The 16,492-nt window shown below is 40.5% G+C and overlaps 2 protein-coding genes across 2 annotated transcripts; both read left to right on the top strand.

Moving 5' to 3' along the window:
- Positions 1-6,243: 6,243 nt before the first annotated feature.
- LOC121609852 (urokinase plasminogen activator surface receptor-like) lies at positions 6,244-8,567 on the top strand. The gene is made up of 5 exons (XM_041941563.1): positions 6,244-6,398; positions 6,620-6,739; positions 6,822-6,968; positions 7,826-7,936; positions 8,054-8,567. Exons 1-5 carry the CDS (start codon positions 6,353-6,355, stop codon positions 8,254-8,256), a joined length of 627 nt encoding a protein of 208 aa, XP_041797497.1. The 5' UTR covers positions 6,244-6,352; the 3' UTR covers positions 8,257-8,567.
- Positions 8,568-12,945: 4,378 nt separating this feature from the next.
- LOC121609851 (urokinase plasminogen activator surface receptor-like) lies at positions 12,946-15,621 on the top strand. Its single transcript, XM_041941561.1, has 5 exons — positions 12,946-13,098; positions 13,438-13,557; positions 13,643-13,789; positions 14,751-14,861; positions 14,979-15,621. Exons 1-5 carry the CDS (start codon positions 13,053-13,055, stop codon positions 15,179-15,181), a joined length of 627 nt encoding a protein of 208 aa, XP_041797495.1. The 5' UTR covers positions 12,946-13,052; the 3' UTR covers positions 15,182-15,621.
- Positions 15,622-16,492: the final 871 nt, after the last annotated feature.

Below are 16,492 nucleotides of genomic sequence, written 5' to 3'. Positions count from 1 at the left end.
TTCATGATACAAATATGAGAGATTTTCTTTACGGAAACACTCTTCTGTTATAAGACCTAAAGTCACCCCTCATGATGTGATGGTGTGTGTGAAAACATACTTTTTGAATTCTCGAAGTCTGATGTCTGTGACGTTCCTGGTTTACACATTAACTTTACGTTTTACATTCTCCATGCTTGTTCTGATGTGTGTATGATGTTGACTTATGATGTCACGTGTTCTTACCTCAGGTGTGTCCAGTCTGATTGATGGGAAGCCAATAAAGAGGGGCCAGGAACCTTTGCCCGTCCTCTTCCACCCCTTAGTCTCAACAGCACCACTTGGTCTTTGACCAAATGTGTGTGCTTTCTTTCTTTGTTGGTTGTTCTGTTTTTGTTTCATGATTGGTCCAATAGTCCTATTTTTATGTCTTTATTTAAGTTAGGTTTAGTTGTTTAATGTTGGTAGTGACCACCAAATAATATTACATTATCCCGGAGGAAACAAGAAAAAACTTTCCAAGACGCCAACTTCACACACAACAAAGTCCTTTCCTACACTATTGTCCCTCAAAATAAATGAGTTGTGGGCTGAGCCAGGCCATTTAGCCACTAAGCTATGTCAGCACGCCAAATGATTTAACCATTTATGGAATATTAATGTTAAATATATATATATATATATATATATATATATATGCAATTACAGGCAGGCCTGCATATAATGAAATGCAGTGATATGTAGTTTGACGTGTGTTTTATGCTTCCTCTGTGTTTTGAGTGGGCCGAGCTTCTTTTGTTGTTGTTGTTGTTGCTTTATTTCTGAGCAGTTGAAGACTACTCTGTTCTTGTTGTTGTGTTGCTCCTTGTGGTGCAGCATATACCAGGCCTCCATACACTGCTCATCCCTTTCTCTTCTTCTCTTGAATCTCGGCCCTTTATACCTCATTTTGGATCAAATTTTTGACTAACCTCCTCTTCGTACTTTGAGAAGTAGAGAAGTGGCAGTTGCTCAGGGGTTTAGTAGAGAACCATAACCTAAAATTGCAGGAGCGGTGTCACGTAACAGGATAAAAGTCACTGTCTTATCATCAAGAATGCTGACAGCCTCATCGTCCTATCTGGACTTTGTGACAACCTTGGTGCTGTAATAAAGACATTCGTCCGTGAAAGGGGTGAAGTAAGGCTGCTTGGCACTAGCATTTATTGTCATACCCTGGGCATGGTCTCATAATGTTAATGTCAAACCAAGACAGGTTTTTATTGCTGCTGGGCAGGTGGATAGACTCCGTGAAAAGGTGAGGAAACCTGGTTTGCATTGAACTCAGAAGAATATTATTGCTTTACATGTATTTGCATTTACAAATTGTTTGGTTTCAACTTGGAACCCATCTGGCCCTGGTAAGATGAGATAAGACTTTATTAATCCCCAGCTAAGGAAATTCGGGTGTTACAGGCAGCAGGCAATAGCAGTAGGAACAGAATAGAAAAAAAGAATATATAAAAAATATATACTGCCAAAATTTCTAGAGAATTTCACAGTTTTTACACAAATTGCACATGGATAGAAATTGCACATTGTGGGTACGGATAAAGTAAGTTAAGAATTTACACTATTTTGATAGTAATAAATATATATCTGTCATGGTAAAATACCAGTATACATGCGTAGGTGGAGTACTTAAAGAGAGTGAAAAAGTAATATTGCACAAGGTAATTTGTGTGTGATAAATCAGACAAGTGCAAAAACAGTCTGGAGACAGAGACATGGCTTGGCACTGACGCACCAGTTGTTCTCACACTAACGCACCAGTTGTTCTCACCGAGGCTTGCCCACCAAATTTTTATTTTTTATTTTCGACCAGGGGTGGTAAAAGAGGGGGTGGAACTGCCCCTATCACGAGAAACACACTGAACTCAAATGAAGTCTCCTTTAACAGTTACACATTGTTTGAGCATCATGCCTTTGTTTTTAGCAGTCCTCCTATTCTTTGCATCACAGTTTACAGACCACCCCACCATCATCCTACCTCTTTTATCAGTGAATTCTCTGAACTATTATCAATCATACACACCAACTATAACAAAATTCTAATAACTGGTGAGTTTAACCTACATGTTGATAATAGCTCTGACTCAATGTCCAATGAATTTTTAAATCTTTTAAGTTGCATGGATTTTAAACAGCACGTAACACAGCCGACTCACAACAGAGGACACACCCTGGACCTGGTCATAACCTATGGCCTGTCCACTGGTGTGTCCTCTGTCGTTGATCTGGCTGTGTCTGACCACTACTGTGTGTATTTTAACATCACCAGTTTTAACCACCTGGAGGCCCCGGTGAGAACAGTGAGGAAACGCTACATTACTTCTGAAGTGGCTGCAAATTTTATGGAGATTTTAAAGAGCGCTCCTGCAGAAATTTTACCCACACCTTGTGATTTTATTGTTGACAATTTTAACAGCAAACTGAAAACAACACTGGACTCAGTCGCTCCACTTTTAACCAAAACCATAAAAACAAAACCTACCCCACCATGGAGAAATAATGACGAAATCAAAAAACTCAAAAGAAATTGCAGGAGTGCAGAGAGGAGGTGGAGAAAAAACAAACTGACAATTCACTATGAAATATTACGTGAACAGCTGAAAATCTACAATAACACAGTCAAATTGGCACGAATCTCTCATTTTTCAAGACTCATCACAGACCATAAAAACAACACCAAATTCCTGTTCTCCACCATCGATCCTTTAACAAATAGCAATTTTAAAAAAGATGCCCTCTGTGAGGACTTTGCAGACCACTTCAGAAGTAAAATCGACAATATCAGATCCAGTCTTTTACCCCAACAGAATTTATTCTTTAACACACCTGTACCATTACTTTTACCTGAGGAAACACTGGAGAGTTTTACCCTGGTGGACGCAAGGACACGAGTTTTCTCCCAAGTAAACCCAACAACCTGCCTTTTAGACCCAATTCCCACATCACTTTTAAAAACATTTTATGGCTTCTTTGAGGAACAGATTTTAAATATTGTAAATTACTCTCTTCAGACGGGTGTCTTCCCCGCGGCCTTTAAAACATCAGTGGTGAAGCCCCTTCTGAAGAAGAGTAACCTAGACCCCAACATTTTTAATAACTACAGACCTGTGTCCAACTTACCATTTTTAAGTAAAATATTAGAAAAGCTGGTTTTTAATCAAGTAAATGATTTTTTAAATAGTATCAATATTTTAGAGAAATACCTATCTGGTTTTAGGATGAACCACAGTACAGAGACGGCCCTCTGAAAGATTTTAAATGACATTAGGTATAACGCAGATTCACATAAACTCACAGTCTTGGTACTACTGGATCTAAGTGCTGCCTTTGATACAGTAGATCACCACATTTTATTAAACAGACTGAGAAACCTAGTCGGCCTCTCTGGTACTGTTTTTAACTGGTTCAGCTCCTATCTCACAGATCGATATTTCCGGGTAAGTTTGGATACATGTTCCTCCAGAACACATAAAATAATTTGTGGGGTGCCCCAAGGGTCAATTTTAGGTCCAATTCTTTTTAATCTATATATGCATTCCCTTGGGGACGTCATCAGGAGACACGGCATCAGCTTCCACAGTTACACAGATGATACACAGCTGTACATTGCCATGTCTCCTGAAGACACAGGGCCAATTGATGCTCTTTTTAACTGTATTTTAGATATAAATTCATGGATGGCAGAGAATTTCCTACAGCTCAACCAGGACAAAACAGAGGTCTTGGTCCTGAAGGCTAGAGAGAGAAACTTTTCCCAAAACTACAAGATTTTAAACCAACACATGTGTAAAGAACCTGGGCGTCATTTTTGACTCTGAGCTGAATTTTATTTCACATATTAAAAATGTAACAAAAATGGGTTTTTATCATCTTAAGAATATAGCCAGAGTCTGCCCATTTCTCTCTCAAGCTAACACGGAGGTGCTGATGCATGCTTTTATCTCCTGTCGTTTAGACTACTGTAATGCCCTGCTCTCTGGCCTCCCTAAAAAGACCATTTCTAACCTGCAATTATTACAGAACTCAGCCGCACGCGTGCTGACGAAGACCAGAGGGCGAGCTCACATTACACCGATTTTAAAATCGCTGCATTGGCTCCCAGTGTGTTTCAGGATCGAGTTTAAGGTTCTTCTATTAGTTTTTAAATGTCTTAATGGTCTTGGGCCCTCTTATTTATCTGACCTGCTTTTATCAACCCTCGCAGGTCCTGAGGTCCTCTGGCACTGGACTTTTAATTATTCCTAGAGTTAATACAAAAACCCACGGGGAGGCTGCATTCAGCCAATACGGCCCTCAACTATGGAATAGCCTGTCGGAGCGCATCAGGACTGCAGAGACTGTTGATGTTTTTAAAAGGAGGCTCAAGACTCACCTTTTTGGCTTGGCTTTTAACTGATCTCTTTTAAACCTTTAATTCTTCTATTATGTTACTTTTACTTCTTATATTTCTTATGACTTGTTCTTAGTTATGCACTTTATCAGTATTACATCTTAAAACCTTATTACTATTATTTATTATTTACTATTTGTTAGTTATTTATTTGTCTATTTCATCTCTACATTTTTAACTTTCTTAAAGCTTTACATTTTTATGCATTATACCTGCTTTTATCTTTTATTTATTTATTTATTTTTTTTCTTTAGTCTTTTAGTTTTTAGCTTCAGTGTTTCCTCATGGGGGGCCTCCACACTGGGATGTATGCCCAGTCTGCCCACGGGGGCCGTTGCCTTGGAGGCCTCCTGGGCCCGAGGGACTGGGGTGGCTCTGCATTAAGTGCGGAGTCTGCCCCTGTCCATCTGCGTCTGGTTGGTCTCTGTGGTGGCGCTCCCAGTGGCCGCAGGCTGTGGCGCTTCTCGGTGTGGATGCCTCCCATAGGTGTTTCCCTACATGGTTCCTCAGTGCCCTGCCATGTCTCAGCACTGTGTGTGTGTGTGTGTGTGTGTATGTGTGTGTGTGTTTTGTGAGCGTGTGTGTGAGCACATGTGTGTATATCTGGAAGTGGGATATTGTCTGTCATATTATGCTTTTATTATCTCTGTTGTTGTATTCTTTTATCTTGTGAAGCACTTTGTGTTGCATTTTAAATGGATGAAAAGTGCTATATAAATAAAGTTTGATTGATTGATTGATTGAATATGGGCCGGGTGCTACATTACGCAATGCTGGAGTTGAACACTCTGACAGCTGTTGGAATGAAGGACCTGAGGTAGCGCTCCTTCTTACAGAGTGGATGCAGCAGTCTGTTGCTGAAGGAGCTGCTGAAGGAGCTGCTGGGGGTGGCCCTGAGGGGTTGTCAGTGATAGAGCTCAGCTTGGCTAACATCCTCCTTCGCCTTCATCCTCAGTGGTGTGCAGAGGGCAGTCGAGGACAGAGCCAGCTCTCCTGACCAGTTTGTTAAGTTTTTTTCTGTCCCTCTCAGCAAAACAGACCTCAACCTTCACCTGGAATATGAGCTGGCCTGAAGACAACCCCTTTACCTAACCATGACCCAAAGGCCCCCAGTAAGAGACAGCCAAGTGACAGAAAATTCAAAAACACTAAAACAAAGAAAAGCAGTTAGGTCAGCGTGCATGCGCTTGCACTCGAACAGCACAGGTGTGGAACTTTGGCCCAACCCATCATTCTTCTCTCAAAAGACTGGGCCCACTTAATAAGGCAAGTGGGTGGCATCTTATGATCCCCCCATGCCTGCAAGATGGAGACGATAATTCGACAGAACTGCTCTGCCCAGTGAGGGCCTTGAGGCATTATGTACAGGTGACTGCTGGCTTTCACCACTCTCTTATGGGAGCCATAAGGAGGGGCACGCTCTGACCAATCAAAGCCTTTCCAGATGGATTGTTAAAAGAATTACTTCGAATCACATGATGATCTGTATTTCTTCTGCAAAGAGAGACTGTGCTGCTTGCTCCAACTTGCAGAGATTATAATATCAGGAACATTTTGATGATGATGAGTGATGTGTGTGTGTGTGTGTGTGTATGTGTGTGTGTGCATGTGCTGCCTTGTGCATATTTTTTTTTGCTAATCTGCTAGTGTTTAGTTTACAGGTCGGTAGGTGCCAACAAGAAAAAATCTTAATACTTTATGGCATGATAAAACACATAGATATTTAGAACTCAGATGTTTAATAACATATACAGCTTCTCAACATGTAGATCTGTCTATCAATGTATTTTTTCAGCTTTTCTGAGTTTCACATTCTGTCACTATCGAAGGAGGAATGAAGGAGTGGTCTGAGGATGAAGACAACTCCCTCTCAGGAGAACTAAAAGCTGTGACAGATCAAGCTAAAACTCAGTTGTATCGAACCATCACAAAATGCATCTCCTTGCTCTGGTCTTTGGGATTGTGCTTCTCCCTGCAGGTAAATTCATGTTCTGCAATCTGATTTATTTTTTTTATTTTTAAGAAGTAAGGGATTGTATTTTTCCATTACCACTGTTGTCGTTAACAAACCTGCAGCCACAGGTTGTTTAAGGTGTCATGTCAAATAACTGTATGTCCATATCCTTCGCGTTAACCTGCTGTTCGTTGCTTTTACTTGTCTGTAACTGTATAATTTATTTGAGTTTTGTGTTGTATCAGCCTACCCCCTGAAATGTTATGAGTGTTTACCGGGAAGCTCAGGAACCTGCACGGACACAGAAAAAGAATGCCCTTCATCATCTTATCAGTGTGGTGCACTGAGAATCGCTTCATATGCAGGTATGGTATTTTGTGGTGCGTTTTTGTTGTGACACAGTTTTTTAATGGGTCCCAGTTTACAAAGGTTGCTCTTCTGTTGCAGGTGGTTCAGAGCTTGCTAATGTCCACATGAAAACTTGTGTTATGGCTGACCAGTGTGTTGAGGGCTCAGTCAACTTGGGAATTTCCAGAACCGTACTCACCAACAAGTGCTGCGCCTCCGAGCTCTGCAACGCCCAACATGCCCCTGGTAACTTACTTATGTTGTCTATTGGTATTTAGATGTTTCTTTGCACAGACAGCTGAGTTGTCGGCATTTAGTTGGATGAGCAGAAAGAGTCAAGAATGTAAAAACTACTCTCCCATGACCTCTTTAAATGTTGGATGCAGTCATCATGTTTCTTATACCAGAACAATGTAAAAGTGTCTAATTTTACTGACTAAATGTCACAATCCATTTTTTAACATATATAGAAGTTGTATATTCATGTCTTCCACCATGCTGACATTGTGATTGCAAGGTATTATGGATTGATGATAGCAGTCCTTATATCAGAACCTGAGACAATATGCTTGGCGCAGATATTCTTCGAGAAACAAGACTTAAATTCCAGGACGAGCCAGTATGAGGGAAATTCCTGTACCCTCCATCAGCATCTGCTACAGACGAGCTGAAGGGCAAAATACCTCCAACTGTCACAGTGGAGCTGCACATAGCAGTCTGTGCGTGTGTGTGTATGTGTTTGTGTGTGTGTGTGTGTGTGTGTGTGTGTGTGTGTGTGTGTGTGTGTGTGATTGTGTGTGCAAGGGAGGGAGAGAGAGAGAATCTTGTTTTTCGTGTCTGTCTGCAAATCATCTTTCTCATCTGATTTCCTGTATTTCAGAATCACCAAATCATAGTCACACAATATACAATGAAATGGCACAAATCTACATTTTGTATATCTGGCAATGTAACTTGACCAGCAGCAGGGAAACACCAACAAATGTCCCTAGTGTGTTGGACAGACCTTGAAAAAGGCACTGAAGAAGAAAAGAGCATTGCACTCACCCTTCCATCACCCTCTACTTCCCCAAGCAATATAAACAATATATGTTCTGTTGCAGCGCCCAGCAAATCCAATCCCAATGGTAAGAAGTGCTACTTCTGCAACGGACAAGAGTGCACCGCAACTCTGAACTGTCAGGGGAGTGAGGACCACTGCATCTCAACAACAGGTAACACGCCCACAGCATTAAACATCTGACTCTGTTCTGCATATTTCCTTTTCAGTGATTCTAGTAGATGTATTAACACTTGAACCTCACACGCTAACATCATTTTCATTCTCTCAGTGTCTTCAGGAGGTGCACAGACTGTCTTGAAAGGCTGTGCCTCCAAGCTGTTGTGCTCAGCCACACAAAATGCACAGCTTCAAGCACTCATTGGACAAGAAATTAGCTGCTGTCAGGGTGACTACTGCAACAGTGCCAGCAGCACAAGTGCTGGCCTCCTGCTCCTGGTGGCACCGCTGGTCTCTTTGTTCACGCTCTCTTAAGTGGTGACGATGGCAGCATCACTGCTCAGTTTTCTTTATACCTTCGCTTTGAAAATATATTGTAGTTATACTATGATTTCCCTTTGTCTACTGACTCAAACAGTTTCTAACCTGTTTTTTTTTTTTTTGCATGTTTCCTCTCAAGATAATAGAAACTGTTTTGCGCGGATCAATAACTGCTGTCTCATGTTGATGCACAACTTTTGTTCTGAGTGCTATTGCGAAGCTGAAACCTGTTTTTACTTGGAGTTATTAGGACTATTGTAATGTCACTGATTAAAAGCGAAATAAAAACATTTTTTGAAATTCTGCTTGAGCGCATTTCTGTGTTTTCTGTGAGTGTTTTAATTCTTTCTCAGTCTCTTTTGAATGGTGAAAGTGCAAACTGTACTTGCTGTGTGTATGTACTGTGTATTTGTTAGTTATGTATGTACAGCACACTATGAGCTGTGTACCCCTCTCTAGTAGACAAATTATACATAATAGGCAGTATATACACTCTCCAAGACATTTTTAGAGAAATTTGCAGCTTCTTTTTTGCTACTTGGTCTGACAGCAAGAATGAAGCAAGAACATAATTGGAAATTAGGAATTTTTCCTACAGATTCTTAGAATGCAGCTGAATATAATATAACTGTTCATTTAAAGACTGAATGTTTTCACAATATACATTTTTGTCAAAATTTCATCAAGATTTTGATCAAGAGAGACATGTGGATGAAGTAAAGATACATGTTTATTATGACATATGATATGTGATATTTAAGCCATATCAAAAAGTCTTTGGCTCTTAGACTCCACAGGGAGATTTTGTAATCAAGGCGCATCGCCCTGAGCAGCAACAAGATAAATCTCCCCAAAATAAGAGGTGCAAGTCCCCCAAAACCACAGCCTAGTATCTCCCCCAAAGAATCATTACTTACCAAACAAGCCTTGATTAAATAAACAAAGGTGGCCTAACCTGCTAAGAGATGAAACATAAGAAGGTGCGTGAGGTTCCTGATTTAAATCAACAATGCATTGTGATTGAATAGACAGAAAAAAATGCAGACACAATGAATATGTAATATTTGGCAGAATATGAATAGCAATGAGCAAAATAGTGACTGAGAACAATTAGGGGATGCGATGAGTATGAGGCAATTAGCAGAATGCAATGAAAATGAATGAATTTCCGATTAACTTATAGGCCCACTGACAGCAATGATTGGATGCTACAATTAGGGTACCTATTGGGCCTGTAATGACCAGCATGCAATATATCTTTAGTTAAATAAAGAAAATTACCAGTCACTTTCATGACTAGGGAGTGAATCAGTTCTTTGCCTTCTCTCCAGATGGACGGAGCAAATTGCGTCACAGTAGATGCAGAAAATCCCAGGACCTTGCCAGATGAGGATTTTTTTTTTTTCTTGCCGTGGAAAATTCTTTGACGTGACGACTGGATACTGCTGTTTCACATCTGTGAGCGGCTGAGGCGTGGAGGCCAGAGAAACACCGTAGAACACAACATGAAGGCAGGCTGCCAAGAGGCGTGGCAGGGAGCAATGCTGATGATGTGGTAGGAGCTGAAGTCTTTTCCTGGGACTGAAGGCAAGTGTGGATAGCTTGGATGGAATCAGCTTGTGACTAAATGAGAACTGAAAAGGTGAACGCTTGACATTTGTGGCACTGAAATGACGATCACATAACAGCAGCATGAAAGAACTAAGGCAGAGAGAGGGAGAGAGTCATTTAAAAAGACAGCAGCAAGAGGATAGGCTTACAGTGCAGGTGTGTCACTGTGCTATTGGATAGATGCGACCAGCTGATCTCAACTGACAACCTGAGACACTGTGAACAGAGAGATTAGGCCTGAGCACGCATGAGAGGAGTGGATGAAGGATGGCGTGACAAATAAGCTACAGGCCAAAGCATGCAAAAGAATAGTTTTCCTGACTGAACTTTCACTAGTGTTTCATTTCATGATACAAATATGAGAGATTTTCTTTAAGGAAACACTCTTCTGTTATAAGACCTGAAGTCACCCCTCATGATGTGATGGTGTGTGTGAAAACATACTTTTTGAATTCTCGAAGTCTGATGTCTGTGACGTTCCTGGTTTACACATTAACTTAACTTTAAATTAACTTTACATTCTCCATGCTTGTTCTGATGCGTGTATGATGTTGACTTATGATGTCACGTGTTCTTACCTCAGGTGTTTTCCAGTCTGGTCTGATTGCTTCCACCCTTTGGTCTCGACAGCACCACTTGGTCTTTGATCAACTGTGTGTGCTTTATTTCTTTGTTGGTTGTTCTTTCTTTGTTTCATGATTGGTCCAATAGTCCTATTTTTATGGCTTTATTTAAGTTAGATTTAGTTGTTTAATGTTGGTTTAGGGTAGGGGAGGACCTCATTCTCATGGCCCTCTGTTGGCTGGTCTAGGGTGGCTTCCCTTCTTTTGTTGCTAATGTCCGGGCCATCAGCATTTTGTCCTTTGTTGCATTGGTTGTGGTGTGCTGTTTTGGTCACATTTATTGTTTATTTGATAAACTTGATGTTTTTGATGCAACTCCTGGATTCTTTTGGTTATGTCAGATGACACTGTTAGACAATAATTGTGGACTCTTTAGCCCTGTTGACAATTACCCTGTCAAGTATTTGGAAGAAAATAAACAAATCACTTTGTATGTATGCACCAAACCAAGTCCAAACAACTCAGGAAAAAATTAATTATTGTTGTTTTTGTTTAAAAGGTTCTCAAATTCATTTAAGCGACCACTGATACTTTCTTTAAAGAAGTATATGAAGTGTCTGTGCAAGAAAAACACCTCCCTCAACTCACAAGCATACATGTATTGTAAAGTATTTGTATGAATGATAACAGCCACATGGTCCTGGGAGCATGTGATATTTTCCAAGATACGTTGAAAAACTCAAACATTATTGCCATGCATGAAATCTAGAAAAAATCAAAGAAATCTCTGTTTCTTCTCTGCAGCTATTCTAGTTTCTATTGCACAAAACAAAAGAAATGATACGGTGTACTGGAAGGCGGTGCATAAATGCACTGAGGCAGTCCTTGTCAAGCCATAAGAAAGCAGCTTCTTAAAACTACTCATACATCAGGAGCACTGACCTTAGATGGAAGTTAATGCCAGGTGCAAACAGGGTAAGAGTCCTGGAAATGCTCTAACATGGTTGGTTGTCACTGATAAGTGGTTATTAAGACTGACAGAGACCAGTGAATGTTCATATCAGGGAATACAGGAGCCTATCCCACAGTGGTTTACCTCTACTGTTTAGACACTGTACTGAGTTTGAGGGAAACTTATTGGTAGTGACATAAAAAGTTTGCACTTTAAAGCGCCCTCACTTCTCTTTCTGGTGAGGTAAGTATTTGGGGTGTTGCTAATATGGCTGAATTATGCTTCCTTGTATCCTCTCTCCTCCACCCACTGGCCAATGACCCAAAAACTGGTCCACCATAACCTGGGTATTACAATTCTTTAAAAGCATTGGAGAAGAGCTTGGAGCAAACACACTGCAAAAAGTAACGTCTCTTCATTTGGAATGAATCGTGTTTTTCGATTGACCGATGAGGCTGATTTGATAGGGCTGCTGTGAAAACGTCATTGTTGTAACATCAGTATCACTGCATTATTTAAAAGACTGGACTGGTCAAACTACCCACAGGAACGAAAAGTCGCTGTCGACTCTTGAAAATGATTTTGCCTCTTATCCAAAGGTCATTCCAACATTAGAAATGATTGGTTTCAGATGTTGTTAGACTGTCCCGAATGTTCATTCAGAAGGCAAAATGTCCTCAAGGATCCAAAGAAAGGGGAAGGTTGCATTGTTGATATTATCTCTAGCAATTAATTAGAGATGCTGTGTGTCACACAACCCCTGCAAAGACTCAAGCGTGACTCAGAATTATATTTTAGAATGCAAAATACAAAGAATTAACCTCACATTCAGTCTAAAATGGATCATATTTAATTTGTAATACGTGACATGTATTCAGTGAAATGTTTGTGTACTTATTCACCTGATTGACCCTACAACATGAAGAACATGAGGAGTTTATACTAAAGTACATAAAATTGCTCTTGTTTGATTAGTGCAGAGAAGTAAATGTCGTACAAGTACTGGAAGGATGTAAATATTGGTCATTGGGGAAAAAATATCTGTATTTCTGCTGCAGAGAGAGAGAGACAGTGCTCAGTGCCTCAAATTGCAGAAATTATTGTATCGTTCAAGAACATCTTGTTGATCTGTGTGTGTGTGTGTGTGTGTGTGTGTGTGTGTGTGTGTGTGTGTGTGTGTGTGTGTGTTATTGTAGAGAACAAATGACCAAAACACAGCCACCATTTCACAACACTAATCATGCTGGTAAAAATGTTCATTAGCTTGTTTTACTTCTGTTTTTTGTTTTTTCAGTATGGGCATACATGTCATTCCACCATGCTTTTGAAGTTGCCACTTTTACTCCTGCATGAGTGGCAAACATAGTCAGTATCTGCGTTCGTGCAGTCCATTGATAAGTAAATTGAAAATGCTCCAAAAATGGTAATAAGCTGCAATCGCCTGATAAGGCAATTCAGAAAACATCATCATTTTTTAGTCTGCCAAATGTTAAAGAGACGATCTGTCTATCAATATTTTGGAGGTTTTTCTGACTTTCACATTTTGACATTACCAAAGGAGGAATGAAGGAGTGGTCTGAGGATGAAGACAACTCCCTCTCAGGAGAACTACTTAAAGCTGTGACAGATCAAGCTAAAACTCAGTTGTATCGAACCATCACAAAATGCATCTCCTTGCTCTGGTCTTTGGGATTGTGCTTCTCCCTGCAGGCAAGTTCATGTTCTGTAATCTGATTTTTAACTGTTTAATCTTTAATCTTGCTGTTGGTTATTTGTACTTTCACATCTACGCTGATGATTTGGCCTCTTTTACATTCTGTTATATTTGACAAAAAGACAAACAAGAAAAACCCCACGTATGGTAGAATTGTCTCAGACTGTATTACCCATATTTGTAGCTGTGCTTATAATTAATCATAATGATGATTAATAATCTTGATTAATGTTCTTTAGAGTTGAGGTGGTTATGGTTAAGGTTAAAACAATTGTGTGCACCCCTTGTAGAGAAGGAAAGTTCATTTTTTAAAACTGAGTTTTGTGTTGTATCAGCCTACCCCCTGAAATGTTTTAGGTGTATACCGGCAAGCTCGGGAACCTGCGAAGACACAGAAAAAGAATGCCCTTCATCATCTTATCAGTGTGGTGCACTGAGAATCACTTCATATGCAGGTATGGTATTTTGTGGTGCATCGTTTTTGTTGTGAAACAGTTTTTTAATGGGGCCCAGTTTACAAAGGCGGCTCTTCTGTTGCAGGTGGTTCAAAACTTGCTGACGTCCACATGAAAACTTGTTTTTTGGCTGACCAGTGTGTTGAGGGCTCAGTCAACTTGGGAATTTCCAGAACCGTACTCACCAGCAAGTGCTGCGCCTCCGAGCTCTGCAACACCCAACATGCCCCTGGTAACTTACTTATGTTGTCTATTGGTATTTAGATGTTTCTTTGCACAGACAGCTGAGTTGTCGGCATTTAGTTGGATGAGCAGAAAGAGTCAAGAATGTAAAAACTACTCTCCCATGACCTTAAAAGTTGGATGCAGTCCTCATGTTTCATTCACTAAATGTCACAGTACATTTTTTAATATATATAGAAGTTGTATATTCATGTCTTCCACCATGCTGACATTGTGATTGCAGGTATTATGGATTGATGATAGTAGTCCTTATATTAGAACCTGAGACAATATGTTCGGAGCAGATATTGTTAGAGCCAGTATGAGGGAAATTCCTGTACCCTCCATCAGCATCTGCCACAGATGAGCTGAAGGGCAAAATACCTCCAACTGCCACAGTGGAGCTGCACATAGCAGACTGTGTGTATGTGTTTGTGTATGTGTGTGGGGGGGTGTGGGTTTGAGTATGGGTGTATGTAATATTGGAGATCGGGCAAACATTATCTGTATTTTTACTGCAGAGAGAGAGGGTGCTTCAAATAGCAGAAATTACTGTATCATTCAGGAACATCTTGTTGATATCTGTGTTTGTGTGTGTGTGTGTGTGTGTGTGTTCCCTGTGTGTGTGTGTACACGTGTTTATGTGTGTGAGAGAGACTCTAGGTTCCTGTTAATTTTGCTTTATTGTCTGTAGGCCAATCATGTTCTCATTCATTTTGATGTATTTCAGAATCAAATCTAATCATATTAGAATCAGACTCTCTATTAAAAAATGGCATAAATCTACATTTTGTTGTTGTTATTTTAATCGCAGTTATTCCAACATAAACATCAGCGGGGAAACAAATGCCCAAAGTCTGCCAGACAAATGGTCCTTGAAGAGGGCACTGAAGAAGAAAAGAGCACTGCAGTCACCCCTCCATCCCTGTCTACCTCCCCAAACAATATAAACAGTTTATGTTCTGTTACAGAACCCAACCAGACCAGTCCCAATGGTAAAAGATGCTACCACTGCAATGGACTAAAGTGCACCGCAACTCTAAACTGTCGGGGGAGTGAGGACCACTGCATCTCAAAAACAGGTAACACGCCCACAGCATTAAACATCTGACACTGTTCTGCATATTTCCTTTTCAGTGATTCTAGTTGATGTATTAACACTTGAACCTCACACGCTAACATCATTTTCATTCTCTCAGTGTCTTCAGGAGGTAAAAAGGCGATCATGAAGGGCTGTGCCTCCAGAGACATGTGCACAAATTCACAAAATCCGCAGATCAGAGGAGCCATTGGAGGAGAAGTCACCTGCTGTCAGGGTGACTTCTGCAACAGCGCCAGCAGCACAAGTGCTGGCCTCCTGCTCCTGGTGGCACCGCTGGCCTCTTTGATTGCGCTCTCTTAAGTGGTGACGATGGCAGCATCACTGCTCAGTTTTTCTTCTTATCTACACCCAGCTTCATAGCGGTCACACCCGTTTCCCTATCCTTTCAGCCAAAGAGTGAGGAAGTTAAGTTAAGCAAGCAACGTACAGCAATATAACTAAGTGAACTTACGCTTTCCTCTGTCAACTGCCTCATGCTGGTTCTAACCGGCTTATTTTATTATTTATTTTTTTGCATGTTGCATCTCAAGATAATTGCAACTGTTTTGCAATGAATAGCTGTCGATGACAGCTGCCTTTTTTGTCTGAAGTGGAACAAGCAGAATGTGAAGATATGTTGGTACATAATTTTAGTGCCATTATTAACCTGAAACCTATTTTTAATTGGAATTATTATTATTATTATTATTGGAAATATTTTAATGTTACTGATGATTAGCAAAATAAATACATTTCTAATAGAGTGTATTTCTGTGCTTTCTTTTAGCGTTTTCTCAGTCTCAGCTAAACATTGAAAATGCAGAAACGTACTTCTGACATTTGTGTCATACAAATATTGAGGATATTCCATTTTAAAGTTGGTACATGAGGTTTACAGTAAGTGCAGGTGTGTGCACGCAGCATTGTGAACAAGATTCATGATGGGCAAACCGCTCATTTACTTTTGACAAGCCAGCAAATTCGGTTATCATAAACTTAAATGTTCAGTTATTTGCAGGTAAACCAGGATGAATTAATGTCCACTGTTTCGCGCTGCATCCCAAAGTATAGGTCACAGAGGTCCAGGTCTGATCCGGCCCACAATCTACATTTGCTGATACCAGGATCTGATTTAAAGCTGAAGGTGTCACTGAATTCTGAAGAGTCTCACAGTTTTTAAATGTGTCACAGATTAAGCACTTGCCTGTGCCCTAACACATCAGCACATGATAAATACAGAAAGGGCATCGTGTGAATCCTTCATTATCTCAAAAAACGGCTGTTACTACTTGCAGGCTCACAACCTAAGGCCTACCGAAGAGCACTCATGGAGCCTGGAGATATGTACAAAGTAGCAGCAAGACAGGATAGAAGGATACTATTAGACTGTGCTGGCCTGAGACAGCTATACAGGTTAGGCTTTTGACCCCGTCCCCATCCAGCAGCCATGAAAGTGAGGGTGGAGGTCATCTCCCATCCTCCTGCAACTGGAAGCTGTGGGGAATCACCACACAGGAGCGGGTCAGGCCGCTGAATCTGAAAGGAACATGGGCAGCCAGAACGTGAAACGCTGTAAAGAGACAAACAACAACAGCCTGTTAAATAAAAGGTTCCACCCAACAGCCTGTTAAA

The sequence above is a fragment of the Chelmon rostratus genome, chromosome 8 (assembly GCF_017976325.1).
Source record: "Chelmon rostratus isolate fCheRos1 chromosome 8, fCheRos1.pri, whole genome shotgun sequence".
Lineage (NCBI taxonomy): Eukaryota > Metazoa > Chordata > Actinopteri > Chaetodontiformes > Chaetodontidae > Chelmon > Chelmon rostratus.
The sequence above is the reverse complement of the archived record's forward strand: the minus strand, read 5'-3'. Positions and strand labels throughout refer to the sequence as shown.

What these genes read in the sequence shown, in the direction of transcription:
- LOC121609852 (XM_041941563.1), top strand. Translation starts at nt 6,353, where the DNA reads ATGCATCTCCTTGCTCTGGTCTTTGGGATTGTGCTTCTCCCTGCAG. An exon ending in GAGAATCGCTTCATATGCAG is followed by an intron (nt 6,740 to 6,821) that starts GTATGGTATTTT and finishes CTTCTGTTGCAG; the next exon opens with GTGGTTCAGAGCTTGCTAAT. An exon ending in CCACTGCATCTCAACAACAG is followed by an intron (nt 7,937 to 8,053) that starts GTAACACGCCCA and finishes TCATTCTCTCAG; the next exon opens with TGTCTTCAGGAGGTGCACAG.
- LOC121609851 (XM_041941561.1), top strand. Translation starts at nt 13,053, where the DNA reads ATGCATCTCCTTGCTCTGGTCTTTGGGATTGTGCTTCTCCCTGCAG. An exon ending in GAGAATCACTTCATATGCAG is followed by an intron (nt 13,558 to 13,642) that starts GTATGGTATTTT and finishes CTTCTGTTGCAG; the next exon opens with GTGGTTCAAAACTTGCTGAC. An exon ending in CCACTGCATCTCAAAAACAG is followed by an intron (nt 14,862 to 14,978) that starts GTAACACGCCCA and finishes TCATTCTCTCAG; the next exon opens with TGTCTTCAGGAGGTAAAAAG.